Genomic DNA, 21,262 nt, shown 5'->3' with positions numbered 1-21,262 from the left:
TGGTGCTGTGTGCAGGAGCAGAAATTAAACGAGAGTGTTCTCGGAATTCTGGCTGTCTCAGTGTCTGTCTGTGTCCGGGCTTCTTTCATTATACCAACGTGACATTTCTCTTTCTCGTTATACAGTTGTTAACCTAACAATTCTTGTTTAGCGGTTTCACCAGGCCACACACCTGCAATGAACACAGCCATGCTGGCCAAAGCCAGCCAGGCCAGTTGGTTCTCTGGTGGTTGCACTGTAGGACTTGAATCGGCAAGGAGTGCAATTTTGTCAATGGACGCATTTTTTGAATTCTCCATGCCAATTTTGAAATAGACACCAAATGCTGCTGTGCTTCCAGCCATCGTTAACCCTATAAACAGAGAGAAATAAAGAAACATTATTTTTGACATGACCAAGTTGTAAATAAAAAAAAAAATAAATAAATAAAAGTCAGAGTGGCCTTTTATGGAGAAACATGAGCATACCATACCCGAGATGATTAGCAGTATTCTTCGGCCTGCTCTGTCAATGATTAGAGCAGCTAGTGCTGTGAAGACTACCTGGATGGAGGCGACTATCACTGTGGCCGCACTGCTGTTCTGCAGAAAACAATTTGGACCATAAATCCACTACACTCCGTACTTATACTTCCTCCTCCAAGTCAACATCAGTTTATTCTTCTTAACTAACACTATAAGCATGCTATACACAGCGGCATGGCCAGAGTTTGTGCCGCTCGGGACGGGGCGGTGCTTCAATTTGCCGCCCTACAACATATCTGAATATGTTAACCTATTTAAATAGAAAATTAAAATGACATATATAGAAAAATTAAGATACATTTTGCATAGATTTATTCATATATAGACAAACAGCAATCATTGTTCACATATAATTATTTATAAGCATCAACTAGACAAGAAAATATTATACACACACCGATAAGCCGTGTTCTAAATAGTATAATTACGCTGCGAAAACCAGAACCAGTGTAGTGTACAAGTGATAGGTGGGGTATAGAAAAGCATCCCCCCCTTTAACATATTCCCATTTTTTTGCTTTACAGCCTTAAATGTGAACACACAAACGGATATTTTTTCCAACTTTACTTACTCAATGCCATCTCTAACATCCAAGTGAAAGATATCACAGCTACAGTTAAGAAGAATTTAAAAAAATAAAAAACAAGAAATCCTGAGATAAATTCATTTTCCGATGTAGAACCCTCGTCATCATCCGAGATCACCTCTGCGATTGCGGGTCTTTATGTGAAAACAGCAGTGTCAGATCGGGGTGGGTGTGAACGTAACTGGGAGAATAAAACTGAATAAAAAAAAAAACAATGCTAACCTTTACAAGTACCATACATTTACACCGGGTGTTACAGACTCAAATCTAACGTATGTTCCTATTCTAAAACAGTAAGAATAAGAGCAGTTCACGTCTCAAAACGGAGTTGAGTGGGATCGAACTTGTGACCCTTTGATTACCAGTCAGGAGCTCTTACCGTTACGCCACCAAAGCATTCGGGTAAAAGACGTGTAAATGTCGCACCCTAACACCGGTTGTTTTGCTGCAGTTAAATTCTTGAATAAAAGTGCACTTATTCTGTTATATTTGTACCTTTTGTGAAAGTGTTTATTTGATATTTGGACTTCAGGCTTCACGCATTATATGCTTCATGTCTACATTTTGTCAATTATTACTAAAACATGAAAAACATTTCTGTTTTAACAATGTGTAAATTGTTGTAGACACGGAACACACATGAGATGCATGTGTTCCAAATAACGATACACTATTTACTCTAGGCTATACAACTCTAAGCAACTGACAAGCAGGTTAAAAGACTTGAGATGAGAAAACTTTGTGCAGCGGTGGGTGGATGTGAGAGCAGGCTGCTTGCTGCTTATCGACACATTTAAAAGACAAAAGATGCTGACAGAAAGGTGCAAAGGGATTTAAGGTGGGGCAGATTTATGTGTTTTCTCGTAGGTTTTGGTAATTGTAGTGTTAAGGTGCAAGAGCAGACCAATTAATAATGAAAAGGATAATGTAGAAGATAAGAGACCTTACAGTATATCTGTGTAGGCAGAACAATATGATTTGAATAAGACAGCATGATAGGAATACCTTCATATTAGCTTCCTCGAAAATAGTCTCTGCATAAAACATAATGGCATTGATCCCAGAGAGTTGCTGAAAGAACATCAGGAGGACGCCAATGATAAATGGCTTGTAGACTACTGGGTCTTTAAAGTCTTCTAACCGGAGTCCGTTTGTCTAAAACAGAAAATGGACAAATCATTAATAACTTAACGCACACCTAAAATAACAGATCAAAGCACATGTAAAAAGTAACGCCATACCTGAAAATTAGAAGGATGTCAGTTAGACTTGGCTGAGCTGCTCATTTCATTGAGCCTCAACATTTCTGCATGTGGCCTTGTCCAAATTAGAAGGAAGTGCGATAAACTAACCTCTGTGTACATAACTTGTCTCATTCAAAGACAGTTTGACTGGATATGGAGAGAAACGTCTAACGCTAATCCTTACTCTATAGAGTCATTGAGAGTATAAAGAGATTAAATAGAGAAATAGCTCACCTGTTCAGTGGAACAGGCCTCAATCTGCCTGCATTCCCATTCAGGGTCGTAGTCTGGTCCTCTGAGAAACCTCAAGGCTTTAATAGCCTCAGATTGTCTGTTTTTCGCTAGGAGGAACCTGGGCGTTTCTGGCATGAAACACATGAGAATCAGCATCACGGCTGGTGGCACCGAGCAGGCCACAGCCAACCAGCGCCAGTGTAGGCCCAAACCTAGAAGAGCACAGCAGCATTAGATTAACATTTGTACACTTCTCTAATTTACCTTGACAAAGACAATTCTGATTTATTAACCACAATAAATGAAATAAGCATTACAGTAGGACATATGTTTTGGGATTCTCACATACTGGAATCTTAACCGGAATAAAATTTTTGGAATCACAAAAATCTCTAACTCTCTTCCTGCTCTGTTCAGAGTGATGCCCAGTGGGACATCAGTGCTTCCTGAATAATCTAGTGTGGTATCAAATTCACTTTAGGAGAAAGTGTCCAAACCTTCCTAAAAATGTTGTGTGTCATTAATGAATGAATGAGTGAAGCATGATGAAGCTCTGCTAAACTTTAGGACATCTCACCTTCTCTAATTTGATCTTCTCTTCCAATGGGTTGGGGAGTGGATTTTGAATTTCATTCACAGTCATATGAAAAAGTTTGGGAACTCCTCTTAATTCTTTGGATTTTTGTTTATCATTGACTGAGCTTGCAAAGCAGCAACTTCCTTTTAATACAGTTGTACCCTGAGATACGAGTTTAATTCGTTCCGTGACCGAGCTCGCAAGTCAAAATGCTCGTATCTCAAATCAATTTTCCCCATTGAAATTAACTGAAATGAGATTAATTCGTGCCAGCCCCCAAAAAACCACCCCAATTTTTTGTTAAATGTTTTCAACATAAGAAAAATGTATTTATAATGAACAAATATTGTATGCAAACAAAATAAAACCTAATACATAAAAGAGAATCTAAAGAAATAAACAGATGTTGGCGAAGTCAATTAGCGTATTGTAATGTTTTTTTCTTTCACTTCACTTTTGCTTAACTTAATTTTCTTCTTCACTAGTTTTTTTCTTTTTTGCCACACTTTTGTCACTTTCATTCTCAAGGCGTTTCAATAGAGACCTGGCTTTGTTTAGTCCTCCCCTTTAGATGGTTTTTGAAATGAGTTAGGGAAGTGTCGTTAAATAGCGCCGCTGCATGACCAGTTGTAACTTTTTCAGGGCGTTTCTTTTCTTTAAAGTTCGAAACTTTTTCCCACATTGCAAACACTTACTTTATCTCACTTTAAGAAATAACCTCCTCCGCGATACCAATCTCCTGCAGAACCTCCGTATGTCGCATCGTCTGTAGTTCCGTCAACTTGTCCATCGTCAGTTCCTCGGAATGTGTGGCGACAAGCTATTTGATGGCTCGTATTTAGAATTTTGGCTTGGAACTCAAGGCAAAAAATCGACTTTGTGACGGCTCATATCTCAAAAAACTCGTATGTTGGGGCACTCGTATCTCAAGGTACCACTGTATATGACATGCCTTATGGAATCAATAGTATTTCAGCAGTGACATTAAGTTTATTGGTTTAATAGAAAATATGCATCATAACAAAATTAGACAGGTGCATAAATTTGGGCACCCCAACAGAGATATGACATCAATACTTAGTTGAACCTCCTTTTGCTCCTTTGAGCCTCTCGACGCTGTCCTATAGCCATTGACGAATGTCTGGAGGTATTGTTGACCATTCTTCCATACCAAATCTCTCCAGTTCAGTTCAATTTGATGGACAGCCTGCTTCAAATCATCCCATAAATTTTCCATGATATTCAAGTCAGGGGACTGTGACGGCCATTCCAGAACATTGTACTTCTCCCTCTGCATGAATGCCTTTGTAGATTTCCAACTGTGTTTTGGGTCATTGTCTTGTTGGAATATCCAACCCCTGCATAACTTCAACTTTGTGACTGATGCTTGAACATTATACTTAAGAATTTGTTGATATTGGGTTGAATTCATCCGACCTTCGACTTTAACAAGGGCCCCAGTCCCTGAACTTGCCACACAGCCCCACAGCATGATGGGACCTCCACCAAATTGGACAGTAGGTAGCAGGTGTTTTTCTTCCACCATGCAAAGCGCATTTTGTTATGACCACATAACTCAATTTCTGTTTCATCAGTCCAAAGCACTTTGTTCCAAAATGAATCTGGCTTGTCTAAATGAGCATTTGCATACAACAAGCGACTCTGTTTGTGCCATGAGTGCAGAAAGGGCTTCTTTCTCATCACCCTGCCATACAGATGTTCTTTGAGCAAATTGCACTGAATTGTAGAACGATGTACAGATACACCATCTGCAGCGAGAGGTTCTTGCAGGTCTGTGGAGGTGATCTGTGGGTTGTCTGTATCCATTCTCACAATCCTGCTCATATGCCGCTCCTGTATTTCTCTTGGCCTGCCAGACCTGCTGAGTTGGTTTAACAGCAACTGTGCCTGTGGCCTTCCATGTCCTGATTCCATTCCTTACAGTTGAAACTGTCAGTTTAAACCTCTGAGATGACTTTTTGTAGCCTTCCCCTAAACCAGGAGACTCAACAATCTTTGTTTTCAGATCTTTGGAGAGTCGCTTTGAGGATCCCATGCTGTCTGTCACTCTTCAGAGGAGAGTCAAAGGGAAGGAAGCACAACTTGCAATTGACCACCTTAAATACCTTCGACCACTCATGATTGGACACTCCTGTCTAATGAAGTTCAAGGCTTAACGAGCTCATCCAGCCAAGTAATCAGCATTGAGCAGCGACAGGGCATTCAAATCAGCTCAATGACAAGGGGACCCACATTTTTGCACAGCCAGTTTTTTTTCACATTTGATTTAATTTCATACAACTAAATACTGTTTCACGAAAAATCCTTGTTCGGAAAACACCGCAGTACTCCTAGGAAATGAAAGACATACCACTGTTATCTTTACTGTTGAAAGGACAGTCAATTATTATGCAGGCTGAGAGGGGTTCACAAACATTTTGATATGACTGCAAATCAGATGCATCATTGCATGGCAGCATCCTGTCGTGGGGGAGTTTCTCTGCCACAGGGCCTGGAGCTCTCATTAGGGTAGAAGGAAAAATGGATGGGGCTTAAGGAAAACCTGCTACCCTCTGCCAGAAAGGTGAAGATGGGCAGAATGTTCACCTTTCGATACGACAACGACCCGAGCACACAGAAAAATTGACCGCACAGTGGCTGAAAGAGAAAAAAGTGAATGTCCTTGTGTGGCCCAGTCAGAGCCCAGACCTAAATCCCATTGAAAATATGTGGAAAGATTTAGAGATAGCAGACCCCCAATGCTCACCATCCAATTTGACCGAATTTGAACAGTTAAACTGTAAAGTAGAGTTAGGGGCAAATATTACTCAATCTAGATGGGCAAAGCTGGTAGAGAAAAATCCCAACAGACTCAAGGCAGTCATTAAAGAAAAAGGGGGTTCAATAAAATGACGCTGACATTGGGAGGGGTGATCCTTTTGTTAATCTCAGTAGGTCTTGTTTTTGATTTTTTATCATTTTTCTGAACTGTAGCTGTGATGTCTTTCACTTGGATGTTAAGAGGTGGCATTGAGTAAGTAAAGCTGGGAAGAAATATTGGCTTGTGTGTGTTTTCATTTAAGACTGTAAAGCAAAAATAATGGGAATGTTTCGAAGGGGGGATTCTTTTTTATACCCACTGTAACACACAGATAGGTGACCCATTTGAAAGAAATTTTAACTGCTTGCAAGCTACTAAGGGTTAAAAGCTGTTTTATTATAGCGGCAGGTCATTCATACAGGCGTCTGTCATGGTTTACGTAAGTTTCGCCCCAGCACATTTCACTCCCTCTATACTTCGCCCCCCATGATATTTCTCCCCCACCCCAGTAATTTCTAATACCCACACGGTCCGTGTACTTTTTGGTATTTGAAATTTTATTTTAGAAGCAAAAACAAAAAAACGAAAATGAAAGGAATTTTCAGATTTAGATTTTTGATTAAAGAATAAAATGAGGGAAAATAAGGTATTTTTTAATTCTGTGGTAAAAAAATAGCCTGCGGTGGGTTGGCACCCTGCCCAGGATTGGTTCCTGCCTTGTGCCCTGTGTTGGCTGGGATTGGCTCCAGCAGACCCCCGTGACCCTGTATTCGGATTCAGCTGGTTACAAAATGGCTGGCTGGCTGGTAAAAAATAGCAGTCATAATCTTAAAATGACACATACTTTTCTGGATTTGTTTGTGATTCAAATAATGAAAGTGTAATAGCTGAAAAACAACAAAACAGACGCATTTTCGTTGTCTGAAACCGGAGGTGGTACTTCTGTGCGATTTTTGACGACACGTGCGAACAGTCCTCCTCACAACACATCGATCGACGGCCTTCAAGTTACACTGCATGGCATCAGCAGAGGATGGACCATTACGTTGTTTTCCAGAACAGTAAAAGAGCGACACTCCGGGACGAGGACATGACTGCAGAAAAACTGAGAAAAGAGTTGCATCTTTCCGGTAAAAACACAAGCTTCGCAAACTTTGCTTCATTGATGTAGCAGTTCTTTTATGAACGTTATTGTTGTTACTTAATGTGAAACAGCTAACATTTGGTGATTTCATTTACTAACATTAAGTCTGGCAGTTTTTAGAGTGCTAGCAATTTGAATGGTAGTAAACGTTTCGAGTATTAACAGTGTGCACAAGTGTAACACGTTAGGAGAGCAACGTGATTTACAGAAAGTTTTCTTAACATGTGTTACACTTGTCAATGAGCAACCATTCACACATTTAGACGTATTCAAATTGCTAGCCCTATAAAAATTTCCAGACTTAGTGTTAGTAAATGAAATCACCAAATGTTAGCTGTTTCACAGTAAGTAATAACAGTAACATTCATAAAAGAACTGCTACATCAATGAAGCAAAGTCTGCAAAGCTTGTATTTTTACCGGAAAGATGCAACTCGGTTTTTCTGCAGTCATGTCCTCGTCCCGCAGTGTCACTCTTTTACTGTTCTGAAAAACAACGTGATGGTCCATCCTCTGCTGATGCCATGCAGTGTAACTTGAAGGCCGTCGATCGAGGTGTTGTGAGGAGGACTGTTCGCAGGTGTCGTCAAAAATCGCGCAGAAGAAGAAGTACCTCCGGTTTCAGACAACGATAATGCGTCTGTTTTGTTGTTTTTCAGCTATTACACTTTCATTATTTGAATCACAAACAAATCCAGAAAAGTGTGTGTAATTCTAAATTTATGTCTGCTATTTGTTACCACAGAATTAAAAAATACCTTATTTTCCCTCATTTTATTCTTTAATCAAAAATCTAAATCTGAAAATTCCTTTCATTTTTGTTTTTTCGTTTTTGCTTCTAAAATGACATTTCAATTACCAAAAAGTACACGGACCTTTTTAGTTCTATGGTAACAAATAGCAGGTCATAAACTTAAATTGACACACTTTTCTGGATTTATCTGTGATGAAATAATGAAAGTGTAAAAGCTCAAAAACAACAAAACAGACGCATTTTCGTTGTCTGAAACCGCAGGCGGTAACTTCTTCTTCTTCATCGCGATTTTGGAGGACACGTGCAAACAGCCCCCCCTCCTCACAACACATCGACCGACGGCCTTCAAGTTACACTGCATGGCATCAGCAGAGGAAGGACCAAAAGAGTGACACTCCGGGACGAGGACATGACTGCAGAAAAACTGAGTCGCATCTTTCAGGTAAAAATACAAGCTTTGCAAACTTGGCTTCATTGATGTAGCAGATCTTTTATGAACGTTATTGTTGTTACTTACAGCTAACATTTGGTGATTACATTTACTAACACTATAAGTCTGGCAATTTTGATAGTTCGCATGTGTCCTCAAAAATCACGCAGAAGAAGAAGAAGAAGTTACCACCTCCGGTTTCAGACAACGAAAATGCGTCGGTTTTGTTGTTTTTATTTTGTTGTATCACAAATAAATCCAGAAAAGTATGTGTCATTTTAAGTTTATCACTGCTATTTGTTACCATAGAATTAAAAAAAATACCTTATTTTCCCTCATTGTATTCTTTAATCAAAAATCAAAATCTGAAAATTTGTTTCATTTTTGTTTCTTCGTTTTCGCTTCTAAAATGAAATTTCGAATACCAAAAAGTACACGGACCCCACACCCAGACATTTTGAGTATTGGAAGATTCTAGAAAAAATAAAGTGAATAATCATTCTCAGCGTTATCATCATCTATCAATTTTCTTTTACCTCTAAGTGACAAAACTCTTTCTGCCATAGTGAAATTTTATAAAGTTGATTTTAGGTTTAGTCACGATACAAAAATAACGCTTTCAGTGAGAAAGTAATAAACGATGCTGTGAGTGGTGACGCAACAGGTTTGATATTGCGCTGTATGCAAGGTGGTGATGGCCACGCACCGCCGATAATCAGGTGGCGAAAACTGTAAACGCATATCTTGAAACGGCCGTAGTGCTGGCAAAAAAACCCCAAAAAAATGCACAAAATCCAGTACAATCGTACAATACTATATCACATAACACGGATTAAATTTGAAATACAATACTAACCTTTTATGGAGGCAATCACGCATACTATTTTCAGTGGAACACGTTGACCTGTGAGTCGTATAAAAACGCTAACTGAGTGAACTTTATTATTTTCAATGTTGGGTAAGGTTTAATAAATTTTTTATTGCAATTATAGATATGTACATAAATATCAGGGCAAAATAGAGGTGGCGAAAATTTCCGGGGACGATTTGTGTTGGGGGAGAAATGTGGGGGGTAACTTATCCGGATGCCGTCCGTCATAAGACAGGTTGCAGTAAGCTGACCGAGGGTAACTTCCATAGGAACGTGTCTGTTAGACACACGAAAGATGACCTTTCCTTCTTTGGGGCCCCCTTTGATACGCACAGAAAAAAGAAACGCTTGGCCGATTTGCGTGATATAAGATGAAATGCTTAGATGCTGCTTCATAAGTAAAGGAGGAGGGAGGAAAATGAATATTAAAAGCCGAATGAAACAGGGGAACTTTGCTCTTCTGCTTTGCAAAGCGTGAATCCATGTACTCATCAAAGTCAAGTCAAGGTGGGGGACATGCACTGGTCCAGCACATTGCCGCACCCACTACAAGACAAAACAATTTGGGATCCCGGTTGGCAACCCCCCAGGCAGACACGTGGTCCAATCCCACCCTTCGGAAATGACCCTCTATCTGCCGCAGCCAGGTGTTACGTGGGCGACCCCTTGGCCTGGTCCAGACATTCAGGTCCCAAACAATGAGGATCTTACGAGCCGGATCCCCCTCGGGGAAACGCGCCACATGGCTGTAGTGCCGTAACTGACGCTCCCTCACAATGCAGGTCATGTGCCTCATTCGGGACTCCATGAGCAATACAAAGCCAAACCAATGGTACCCAAGGATTTTCCGGAGAGACACAGTACCAAAGGAGTCCAGTCTTCGTCTCAGGTCACTGGATAGCGTCCATGTCTCGCAAACAGGAAACACCAGGACCGTAAAGACTTGGACCTTCGTCCTTTTGCAGAGATATCGGGAGTGCCACACACCCCTTTCCAGCGACCTCATGACCTCCCCATACTCTCTCAATCCGTCTACTGACTTCATAGGAAGAGTCACCAGAGTCACATGAATGTCACTGCCGAGGTAAGTAAACCTCTCGATGAGGTCGACACTCTCTCTGCAAACAGACACACAGCTGATGGCCGTGCCCAAGAGGTCATTAAAGGCCTGGATGTTGGTTTTTATCAGGACATTCACAAGCCCAGACACTCAGACCCCTCGCTCAACTCCCCGATCAGAGCCTCCATTGACTCTGCGAAGATCACTTTGCTGACGATGCTGTGATGCACTCGTCTGTGAATGAATAAAAGCCGATTGACTGAACTATTCCTGTCTTCCTCGGGAGTTACTTCCACACCCACAACCAGAGCTTTAGAAGGTGGCACACTGTTAGGCAGCCAGCCTGCCATCTTTTTATGCCCCTTTATTTTAATATCCAAGAGAGTTGGTTTGCCACCTTAGGCTTGTGCTACGTGTAATCTTAAGAACGGCAGCACTTAAAACCATTTTGTACAAAGGACATTAATTACCTGACACATAGGCTCCCATGATGCCGGTAACCACCATCAGCTGCACACAGGATCCCAGCATTCCTCGGACTTTAGAATGAGACATTTCAGAGATGTAAAGCTACAGGGAGCCAAAAGCAGAAGATTAGAAGATGCGCATAACACAAGAAAACAGCTAAAGCAACAGGTGAGGGCTCTTTCTTGCAAAGCACTATATACAGTTCAGACTGCCTGACAGATTCATAGCCCTGTTCTTTCACAAAGTGGCGGTGAATTAACACTGTTTTTGTCCCCCACTTCTTTCCGTAAGATCCTCTGCTAGTTTACTCAAGTTCAGTTCTACTGTATGGTCTCAGCCCATACCATCTATTGGCACGGACAACACAGAGTCTGTCTTGCAGCTATGGAGGCCTGCAGTGGAGGCACAATGAAGAAACAAAAGTCTTACCGGTACAACCAAGGAAGTGACACCACTGGCCAATCCAGTAAGCACCCTGCCCAAGTAGAGCATCCAGATGTTTTGGGCAGCAATGATAACAGTGAAGCCAAATATGAAGGGCAGGGAGCACATCATCAGAGTCAACTTGCGTCCAATCTTATCGACCACCCAGCCGCCAATAATTCCTCCCAGGGCTGCCCCTAAAGTGACAATTGACTGATTGGGGGTTGGACAGAAAAAAAAGAGAGAGACAAAAAGAAACACAATAAAAAAAATTACATGTGGACACTGGAAAGGAACACCAAGTCAAATATTAAGAGGGAATTTCAACATCACTGCCAACTTGCTAGTGTTCCAGCCTTCATCAAAGATGGTGGGACTGCGACACAAGGAGTAGAAAACACACACACAGTTTGAGGCTGAATTCTGAAAGGTTGCTGGGAGTTTCAGGAGCAGAATTTCACCTTGGTGAACATAAGGCCCACCAAGACCGGGGAGGAGAGAGAAGAGAAAGGCCTCTCTGAACTGAATTGAAATTGAAGGCAGAGGCATGTAGGATGTTATACACGGGGTGGAAACAGACCTCCTCGAACACCAGAGCACCATTTACAGGTGCATCTCAATAAATTAGGACTAGGGGGGCTTCGCTTCCTTTCCTCACCTGCCAGTGGCCGCCTCTCCGAAACCCCTCTTGAATGGCGATACAATGGGAAACAAATACATTTTTTTTAACTCCTCTTTGCTCAATTAGCTGCTGCTGCCCTAACATTTGATCTGCAATTCGTTTGCCTACAAGCGCCAGAGGTAGGCGCTGTTGTGAAGAGGGGGGCTGAATGCACCTCAAAAGAGACGTGGCCGATCCTCCGAAACCTCTCTTCAATGGTGATACATTGTGAAACAAGTAACGGCTGTTTTTGTCGCCTCCTCTTTGCTTGAGAAGCTGTTGGCTTGCTGCTACTGCGTGATCTGCATTTCGTGCGGAGCTTCGAATGTTTAAAAGACTGTACACCACCTGAATATTCAATCTCTTTTCGCTGTTCTGTTATTCCCCATCCCGAATAATATTTTCAGATTGTCTGCGGTAATGCAATCTTTACTCTCTTTTTGGAGACTTTCGAATTTTCTTACTTCCATTATCTCTAACCTGCTCTGCATGTGTATCACGGGACTTGCTTCGAAAGGTTGTAAGTATGACGTGACTTGTCAGTCTCGCAGGACGTGAAATTGTCTCTCTGTCTCACTTTAAAAGATAACGTCTCGTCGCCAGGAAAAAATTAATAGAGAGATATCATTGAAAAGTTAATTTATTTCAGTAATTAAATTAAAAAAGTGAAACTCATATATTATATAGATTCATTACACACAGAGGGATATATATATTTGTCTGATATACCTGCATTTTTATCACTCTTTAATTTAATATTGTTCTTTATCAGTATGCTGTTGCTGGAGTGTGTGAATTTCCCCTTGGGATTAATAAAGTATCTATCTATCTATCTATTTCAAGTGCTTATTTCTTTTCATTTTGCTGATTATTGCTGAATGACAACCTGGAGCCAAAGTGGCCATGCAGGAATGAAGTTGGGGACCCCTGTTATACAGTATATACACATACACACATATATATACAGTATACCTGTGTACACACACACACACACACACATACACTTTGTCACACATTAGAACTTTAGAACACTCTAGACAAGAACAGGCCATTCAGCCCAACAAAGCTCACCAGTCCTCTCCACTTATTTCTTTCAAGAAAACATCAAGTCGAGTTTTTAAAGTCCCTAACGTCTTACTGTCTATCACATTACTTGGTCGCTTATTCCAAGTGTCTATCGTTCTTTGTGTAAAGAAAAAACTTCCTAATGTTTCTGCGAAATGTACCCTTCACAAGTTTCCAGCTGTGTGCCCGTGTTCTTGATGAACTCATTTTAAAATCACAGTCTCGATCCACTGTACTAATTCCCTTCATAATTTTAATCACTTCAATCAGGTCACCTCTTAATCCTCTTTTGCTTAAACTGTAAAGGCTCAGCTCTTTTAATCTTTCCTGATCACTCATTTCTGTAGCCCTGAATCAGGCTAGTCGCTCTTCTCTGGACCTTCTTTAGTGCTGTTATGTCCTTTTTGTAGCCTGGAGACCAAAACTGCACACAGGACTCCAGATGAGGCCTCACCAGTGTGTTATAAAGCCTGAGCAGAACCTCTTGTGACTTTTACTCCACACATCAAGGCGCTATATAACCTGACAATCTGTTAGCCTTCTTAATGGCTTCTGAACACTGTCAGGAAGTCGATAGCTTAGAGTCCACTACGACTCCTAAATCCTTCCCATAAGGTGGACTTTTGATTTTTCGACCGCCCATTGTGTATTCAAACCTAACATTTTTACTTCCTATGTGTAATACTTTACATTTCCTGACATTAAATTTCATTGTCCACAAATCTGCCCAATTCTGTATGCTATCCAAGTCCTTCTGTGATGATATAATAGATTCCAAATTATCTGCTAATCCACCTGTCTTGGTATCTTCTGCAAACTTAACCAGCTTGTTACTTATATTCCTATCTAAATCATTTATATATATATTAAAATAGCAGCGGCCCTGCACTGCCCCCTGCTGGTCACCACTCTTAACATCGGCCAGTTCTGATGAGGTTCCTCACACCATCACCCTCTGCTTCCTGTGTCTGAGCCAATTCTGCACCCATCTAAAAACATCACCCTGAACTCCCACTTCTTTTAATTTGATGCCCAACCTCTCATGTGGCACCTTATCAAATACTTTCTGAAAGTCCAGATAAATAATCTCATCTGCTCCACTTTGATCGTATGCTTTTGTTGCCTCCTCATAGAATTCCAACATGTTAGTAAAACACGACCTACCTCTTCTGAACCCGTGGTAGATCAGGGACAGTGTTGGGGCTCCGCAACACAACAGCTGCTGAGGGGTCACCCTGTGCCTTTATATTTGGCTCAGTGGCTTTTGATTTATATTTTTTGCTTCTCTTTCTTTGCTGTCTTCCTAGATTTAATTTTTTTATATACTTTTTCAAACTTTTAAAAAAACATTTTTGTTGTTTTTTTACGGCCAGAGGTTTTTACAGTTTCCTCTCCCCTTTTTGGAATTTTGTGGTTTTGGTTCCTTTGAATATTATTTGATTCTTTCTCCTTTCGTGGTTGTGTAGGCCAAAGCCTATCTCTAGAGTTTGGAGAAGGCTAAATATGAACTGCAGGCCTCTCTGTGGAACACTTGATGCCTAATTTTGGATGCAAGCCTCAGTCTTGAGTTTCAGAACCTTTAGAATCAGAAAAATAGTAAAGCAACAATGGGAAAAAGTCCAAATCACTTGAATAATGAAGGCATCACCCTTAAATTAAGAACTACTGCAATCACATAATAATAACATAAATACAGTTAGTCCCCAGGTTACGGCCATCTGACGTATGACTTACGAACGGGGCCGCCGTTCAGTAACTCAGTAACTGCTGCTCCGTCATCTTCGGCCTGGGGACGCTGCAAGCGGAGGCTGGAGGGGGGTGATTTTGCTGCTTGCGCAGTGTAGTGTCCCTTGTGTGGCTCCTGGTAGCAAGCAGTGACCCGTGGTCCATAGTCACCGGGGCCACAGCTATCACTCGTGTGCAGGACGGAGTCTTGATGGGGCGGTTCACTGCCCACCCACTACTCCGTCGCAGCTACTGTTCCTGACTGGACGCAGGCTGGATGGAGCAGAGGGGCGTTTCACTGCCCACCCACCACATACGGCTGCCCGGTTAGTTCTTGGTGGGCAGCTGGTGATGCTGCAAGCGGTGACCTGTATGTGGCTGAACGGATGCCATTGAGGGTGAACGGGGCAGCGGGAGGTAGCATTGTAGTGTGCATCAGGTGGCTGCCTGTTGAATGGGGGCGGTGGTGGACGATTCACTACCCGCCTTTGGTCGCACCGTGTTCGTTCTCGGTGGGCAGACACTGCAGGCAGCATACTGTAGTGGAGGTGACTGTGTGGTGGGCTGGTGATGAACTGCCCCTCGCCGCCCCATTCATTCTCAATAGCAAGCCTGCTTGTATTGTTACGCACATAGCAGGAAGTTGTCCCTCGTTCAGTTCATTAGACGTGTTGACGACGGGTGCCTTCCTGCTGTGATCGCAGGTACAGTGCTGTGCAGAAGAGCTCATCTTAACCTTTTGTCTTCGCCCTTCAAAAAGCCTCTGAAACACAAATCTGATGCAAGTGCTGGTGACACAGTAAAGAAGAGAAAAACCATCACCATTGAAAATAAAGTAGAAATAATAAAACGGTCAGAGAGAGGAGAAACTCCATCATTCATTGGCAGGGCACTTGGTTACAGTCGGTCAACAATAGCATTTATTAACATAATGTACCTGTTCTGACTTATATACAAATTCAACTCAAGTACAAACCTACAGTCCCTATCTTGTACGTAACCTGGGGACTGCCTGTATATAAAAAAACACTTTTTGAAAACCATGCTTATATTAAGTTAAAAAGTGTACTAAAAAGTAAAAAATAAGTCTCTCATACATCACTCGTAAAATAAAAGGTGGGCGCTTTTGCTAAGATTTTAAGAAGTGTTTTTTGAATGTTGATTGATGAAAAGCGCCCACACTTTTATTTTACGAGTGATGTATGAGAGACTTATTTTTTACTTTTTAGTCCACTTTTTAACTTAATATAAGCATTTTTATATATATATTATTTTCAACTTTTTAGTCTGGTTTGTTTTAGTATAATTTTGTAATTAATATTTTAACACTTCCTTTAATATTTCTATCCGTTGCTAGCGCCATCTATTGGCTAAATCTTGAACTATTCTTCATATGAAAATTTCATTTCTTAATTAACATGGATTAATTGACCAATTAGTGAAACTGATTATTGATCCATGTAATTGTCATCAGAAGTGAGTAAGTGTGCAAAATGTCAAGTTATTTGGACAATAAGAAGTGGGTTAAATATCGATTACAAGATTTGTACCAGACAACAAACAGGGGAAGTTAAAATAAGCCTGGTAATAATAATAATAATAATAATAATAATAAAGTAGAGAAGAACAGAAGCATTTTAATTCCAGCACTAAGCCCAATAGTGAGAAATCCATAAAACCAACCAGGGTGGTCCCCTTATGTGTAACGTATTTAATATAAACTCACCCCAAACCATGAGGCTGCGTTGGCATCAAGCTGAAGGTTTGGATTATCAATCCTTTTAAGGTCCGGGATGGCTGGAGAGCTGTACCCAAGGACAAAGCCAAAACTAAGAGGGCCCAGGACAGCTGCAAAAGTGGCCAGGTACAAGTTTTTATTTTGAATTTTGCTAAAAAGAAGATAAAGAGAGAAACAAAAAAAATGAGTAGCTGAGCACCAAAATCCGTCGCTAAAGAAAGTGCCATCTTTTGAGAAAGAGAAGGATGTTGCCACCCTGAATTTTTCAATGTGTTTGTTCTGTTTTAAAAAATGCAATGACCAGCGGACTAGGGTGACAGAGGGCCTTTGTCCTTCTTTTGTAGGTCTAATAAGAGACAAAAGGCTTCTGTTGCACTAGTCAGCTGATTATTACATATTTTAAAACAGAATAAACACATTGAAAAATTCAGGGTGGCAACGACATTCTCTTTCACAAAAGATGGCACTTTGACAACCCAACTGCTCATAGGACTGGTAAATTAGCCGACAGTTAGGTTAGAATATTTAAATTAAAAATCAGCAAACATTCTTATATATTTAAAAGTAAGTTCAGAAGTTTCCATACACTTGGGGTAAATTTTTTAAAATCTCACTTTATAAGCCCTCCACAGATTCGATACAAACACACTTTAAATTTGGCATTTCGTTTAAGACATCTGCTTTGTTCACAGAGCTCAGAGTATTTCACTTTTTAATCGACTGTATCACAATTCCAGGGGGCCACATGTTTGCAGACACTTGGCCCATATTTGGTCACATTGTCTTGTCATTGTGTAACCTGAGCCAAACGTTTTGGGTCGCCATCCAAAAGCTTCTTACAATGCGTTACGGAGCTGGTGTAACTGGGGCAGGCTCGTAGCCCTCCTTGCCCGCACACGCTTTTTCAGTTCAATCAGACGGAGGTCAGGGCTTAGTAATGGCCACTCCAATACCTTGTACCAGTGGTACCTCTGGTCAGGACCGTAATTCGTTCAAAAACTCTGGACGCGACCTGAACGTAATCAAGCACTTTGAGCTACATTATTTGTATGAAAATGTGCTATTTACAGTGCATCCGGAAAGTATTCACAGCGCTTCATCACTTTTTCCACATTTTGTTATGTTACAGCCTTATTCCAAAATAGATTAAATTCATTTTTTTCCTCAGAATTCTACACACAACACCCCATAATGACAACGGGAAAAAAAGTTTACTTGAAGGTTTTGCAAATTTATTAAAAATACAAAAATTGAGAAATCCCATGTCCATAAGTATTCACAGCCTGTGCTCAATACTTTGTCGATGCACCTTTGGCAGCAATTCCAGCCTCAAGTCTTTTTGAAGATGATGCCACAAGCTTGGCACACCTATCCTTGGCCAGTTTCGCCCATTCCTCTTTGCAGCACCTCTCAAGCTCCATCAGGTTGGATGGGAAGTGTCGGTGCACAGCCATTTTAAGATCTCTCCAGAGATGTTCAATCAGATTCAAGTCTGGGCCACTCAAGGACATTCACAGAGTTGTCCTGAAGCCACTCCTTTGATATCTTGGCTGTGTGCTGAGGGTCGTTGTCCTGCTGAAAGATGAACCGTCGCCCCAGTCTGAGGTCAAGAGCGCTCTGGAGCAGGCTTTCATCCAGGATGTCTCTGTACATTGCTGCAGTCATCTTTCCCTTTATCCTGACTAGTCTCCCAGTTCCATCCCCACAGCATGATGCTGCCACCACCATGCTTCACTGTAGAGATGGTATTGGCTTGGTGATGAGCGGTGCCTAGTTTCCTCCAAACGCGACGCCTGCCATTCACACCAAAGAGTTCAATCTTTGTCTCATCAGACCAGAGAATTTTGTTTCTCGTTGTCTGAGAGTCCTTCAGGTGCCTTTTGGCAAACTCCAGATGGGCTGCCATGTGCCTTTTACTAAGGAGTGGCTTCCGTCTGGCCAATCTCCCATACAGGCCTGATTGGTAGATTGCTGCAGAGATGGTTGTCCTTCTGGAAGGTTCTCCTCTCTCCACAGAGGACCTCTGGAGCTCTGACAGAGTGACCATCGGGTTCTTGGTCACCTCCCTGACTAAGGCCCTTCTCCCCCGATTGCTCAGTTTAGATGGCCGGCCAGCTCTAGGAAGAGTCCTGGTGTTTTCAAACTTCTTCCACTTACGGATGATGGAGGCCACTGTGCTCATTGGGACCTTCAAAGCAGCAGACATTTTTCTGTAACCTTCCCCAGATTTGTGCCTCGAGACAATCCTGTCTCGGAGGTCTACAGACAATTCCTTTGACTTCATGCTTGGTTTGTGCTCTGACATCAACTGTCAACTGTGGGACCTTCTATAGACAGGTGTGTGCCTTTCCAAATCATGTCCAGTCAACTGAATTGACCACAGGTGGACTCCAATGAAACATCTCAAGGATGATCAGGGGAAACAGGATGCACCTGAGCTCAATTTGGAGCTTCATGGCAAAGGCATGGACATGTGCTTTCTCAGTTTATTTATTTTTAATAAATTTGCAAAAACCTCAAGTAAACTTTTTTCATGTTGTCATTATGGGGTGTTGTGTGTAGAATTCTGAGGAAAAAAATGAATTGAATCCATTTTGGAATAAGGCTGTAACATAACAAAATGTGGAAAAAGTGATGAAGCGATGTGAATACTTTCCGGATGCACTGTAAATAAATGTTGTTGTTGATTTGGTCGCGACCCAAACACAATTTCCCCATAAGATTGTATGTAAATACAATTAATTCGTTCCAGACCGTGTAAACAGTATGTAAATGTATATATATATATTTTTAAGTACAAAAATAGTTAATTATACCATAGAATGAACAGCTTAATAGTAAACTAAATATAAAAACATTGAAGAACACCGAGAAACCCTTGAACACAGAGATAACTAACATTTTAAGACTTTGTGTGAGCCCCTTACGAGCCGCTCGCTGTAAGCACTTTTTTTAATGAGTTTTAAGCACAGGGAAAATAATTAAATGCCACTTCTCTTGCAAAACTTTTCAAACCATCAATCAACCACTGGCTTTAAATGCCTCACCTTTGCCACTCGAAGAAGGATTTTTTTTTCAGCAAATCACCATGAATCTTCCTGTCTTTCTCGATATGATCGCCTCGCTTACGTTATCCCCCTGCAAGTTGCTTCTCGTTCAGCCACACTAGCAACAGTTTTTCCAGCTCTTCCAGCACTTGAAGCCTCTGCTTGTTTAACGTTGTAACTCTTTTGGCAGCATCAGCTGCTTTGTTAGGCCCTGTATACGCAAACAAAAGAAAATGGAAATCGGAGAATGGGAAATCACTGGCGCTTACGAACACACGTAGGGAAACTGGCCGCCAGTGTTTTTGTTCGCCACGAGAGCGTGTGGCCGTGAACGGATGCAAAATTTTGGCAAACGTTTTTGGTCATAACCCGATTTGTACGTGTTCTGAAACGTTTGTGACCAGAGGTCCTGCTGCACTTGTTGTCTTTAAGCCATTGTGGGGTCCTTGTCCATTTGGAAGACCCATCTGTTGACAGAGCTTCACCTTCCTTGCTGAGCTCTTGAGATGTGGCTGCAGTGCCCCTCCATCATTTTCCTTCCTCCTGATGCCATTTATTTTGTGAAGTGCACCAGTTCCTCTTGTAGCCCTATGGCCCTTGGCATGCAGGCCTCACCCTTTTGTCCTCCAAACATAACGATGGTCATTAAGGCCAAAAAGTTCAATCTTGGATTCATCAGACCAGAGGCCATTTCTCCAGAAGGTCAGATCATTGCAAACTGCAGTGTGGCTTTCTGATGGCAGCTCTGGAGCAGTGGCTTCTTCCTTGCTGAGTAGTCCTTCACGTTATGTCGATATCGGACTCGTTTTACTGTGGATATCGATGCTTGTCTACTTGACGTTTTGGAATTAACTTGCACTTTATGCGCCAAAGTCTGTTCTCCGCTAGTAGACAGAATGTGTCTCCTCCCTGAGCCATATGATGGCTAGGTGGTCCCATGCTGTCTCTACTTGCATATTATTGTTTGTACAGATGAATGTGGAAACTTCAGATATTTACTAATTGTTCCCAAGGATGAAGCAGATTTGGGGAGGTCCACCATTTTTTTTTTTTTTTTTTTGAGGTCTCGGCTGATTTCTTCTGATTTTCCATTACGTTATGGAAAGAAGCAGTGAGTTTGATGGTCGGCCTTAACATCCATCCACATGTTGACTCCAATGAGGATAACTGACTATCAGAAGCTCATTGCCTAAAGGCTTGACGTCATTTTCTGGAATTTTCCAAACTGTTTATAAAGTCAGTGTCTGTAAACTTGTCACCCAGCGGAATTGTGTTATCTATACTAATAAAAGGCAAAGCCCTCACTCACTCACTCACTCACTCACTGACTCATCACTAATTCTCCAACTTGCCGTGTAGGTAGAAGGCTGAAATTTGGCAGGCTTATTCCTTACAGCTTACTTACAAAAGTTGGGCAGGTTTCATTTCGAAATTCTACGCATAAGGGTCATAACTGGAAGCTATTTTTCCTCCATATAATGTAATGGAGTCTTGAGTTGGAGATGGTCGTGGGGGGGCGGAGTTTCGTGTGACATCATCACGCCTCCTACGTAAGTACGTAGAGCACAAGGAAGAACTCCAAACAGCGATGAGCACAAAACGCCATTTCACAATTGAGAAGGCAGAAAAACATTATGAAGCAAATGATGCATACAAGCATATTCATAAGTACAGCTACTGCGGAAACAAAGCACGGCGTGAACCGTAAGTTTATATTAAATTAAGTTCATAGACAGGCTGCCACTAGCGTTTGTAATTTAGTGCCTGCCCATATAAGGCCGTCCATCAGCGGCAATCCAATACAAACACTGCCGGTAAATGTTCACGGGTGAAGGACTGCGCTTATGCAGAGGAAGATGAGATGGTCAGGGTGGTGTTTGGCACAAACTCA

The 21,262-nt window shown here is 41.5% G+C and overlaps 1 protein-coding gene across 1 annotated transcript in view; it reads right to left on the bottom strand.

Moving 5' to 3' along the window:
* Positions 1–21,262, bottom strand: part of slc2a8 (solute carrier family 2 member 8) — a 42,171-nt gene that overhangs the window by 7,954 nt on the left and 12,955 nt on the right. Inside the window, exons 2-8 of the mRNA XM_039774849.1 lie at positions 16,313–16,475; positions 11,142–11,348; positions 10,715–10,814; positions 2,589–2,800; positions 2,116–2,265; positions 473–581; positions 173–352 (exon numbers count right to left, since the gene is read on the bottom strand). Coding sequence (XP_039630783.1) covers positions 173–352; positions 473–581; positions 2,116–2,265; positions 2,589–2,800; positions 10,715–10,814; positions 11,142–11,348; positions 16,313–16,475 — 1,121 coding nt within the window. The remainder of the gene's footprint in view (positions 1–172; positions 353–472; positions 582–2,115; positions 2,266–2,588; positions 2,801–10,714; positions 10,815–11,141; positions 11,349–16,312; positions 16,476–21,262) is intronic.

Source organism: Polypterus senegalus, chromosome 13 (assembly GCF_016835505.1).
Source record: "Polypterus senegalus isolate Bchr_013 chromosome 13, ASM1683550v1, whole genome shotgun sequence".
NCBI classification, from domain to species: domain Eukaryota; kingdom Metazoa; phylum Chordata; class Cladistia; order Polypteriformes; family Polypteridae; genus Polypterus; species Polypterus senegalus.
Note: the sequence above shows the minus strand (reverse complement) of the source record. Positions and strands in the feature narration are given on the sequence as shown.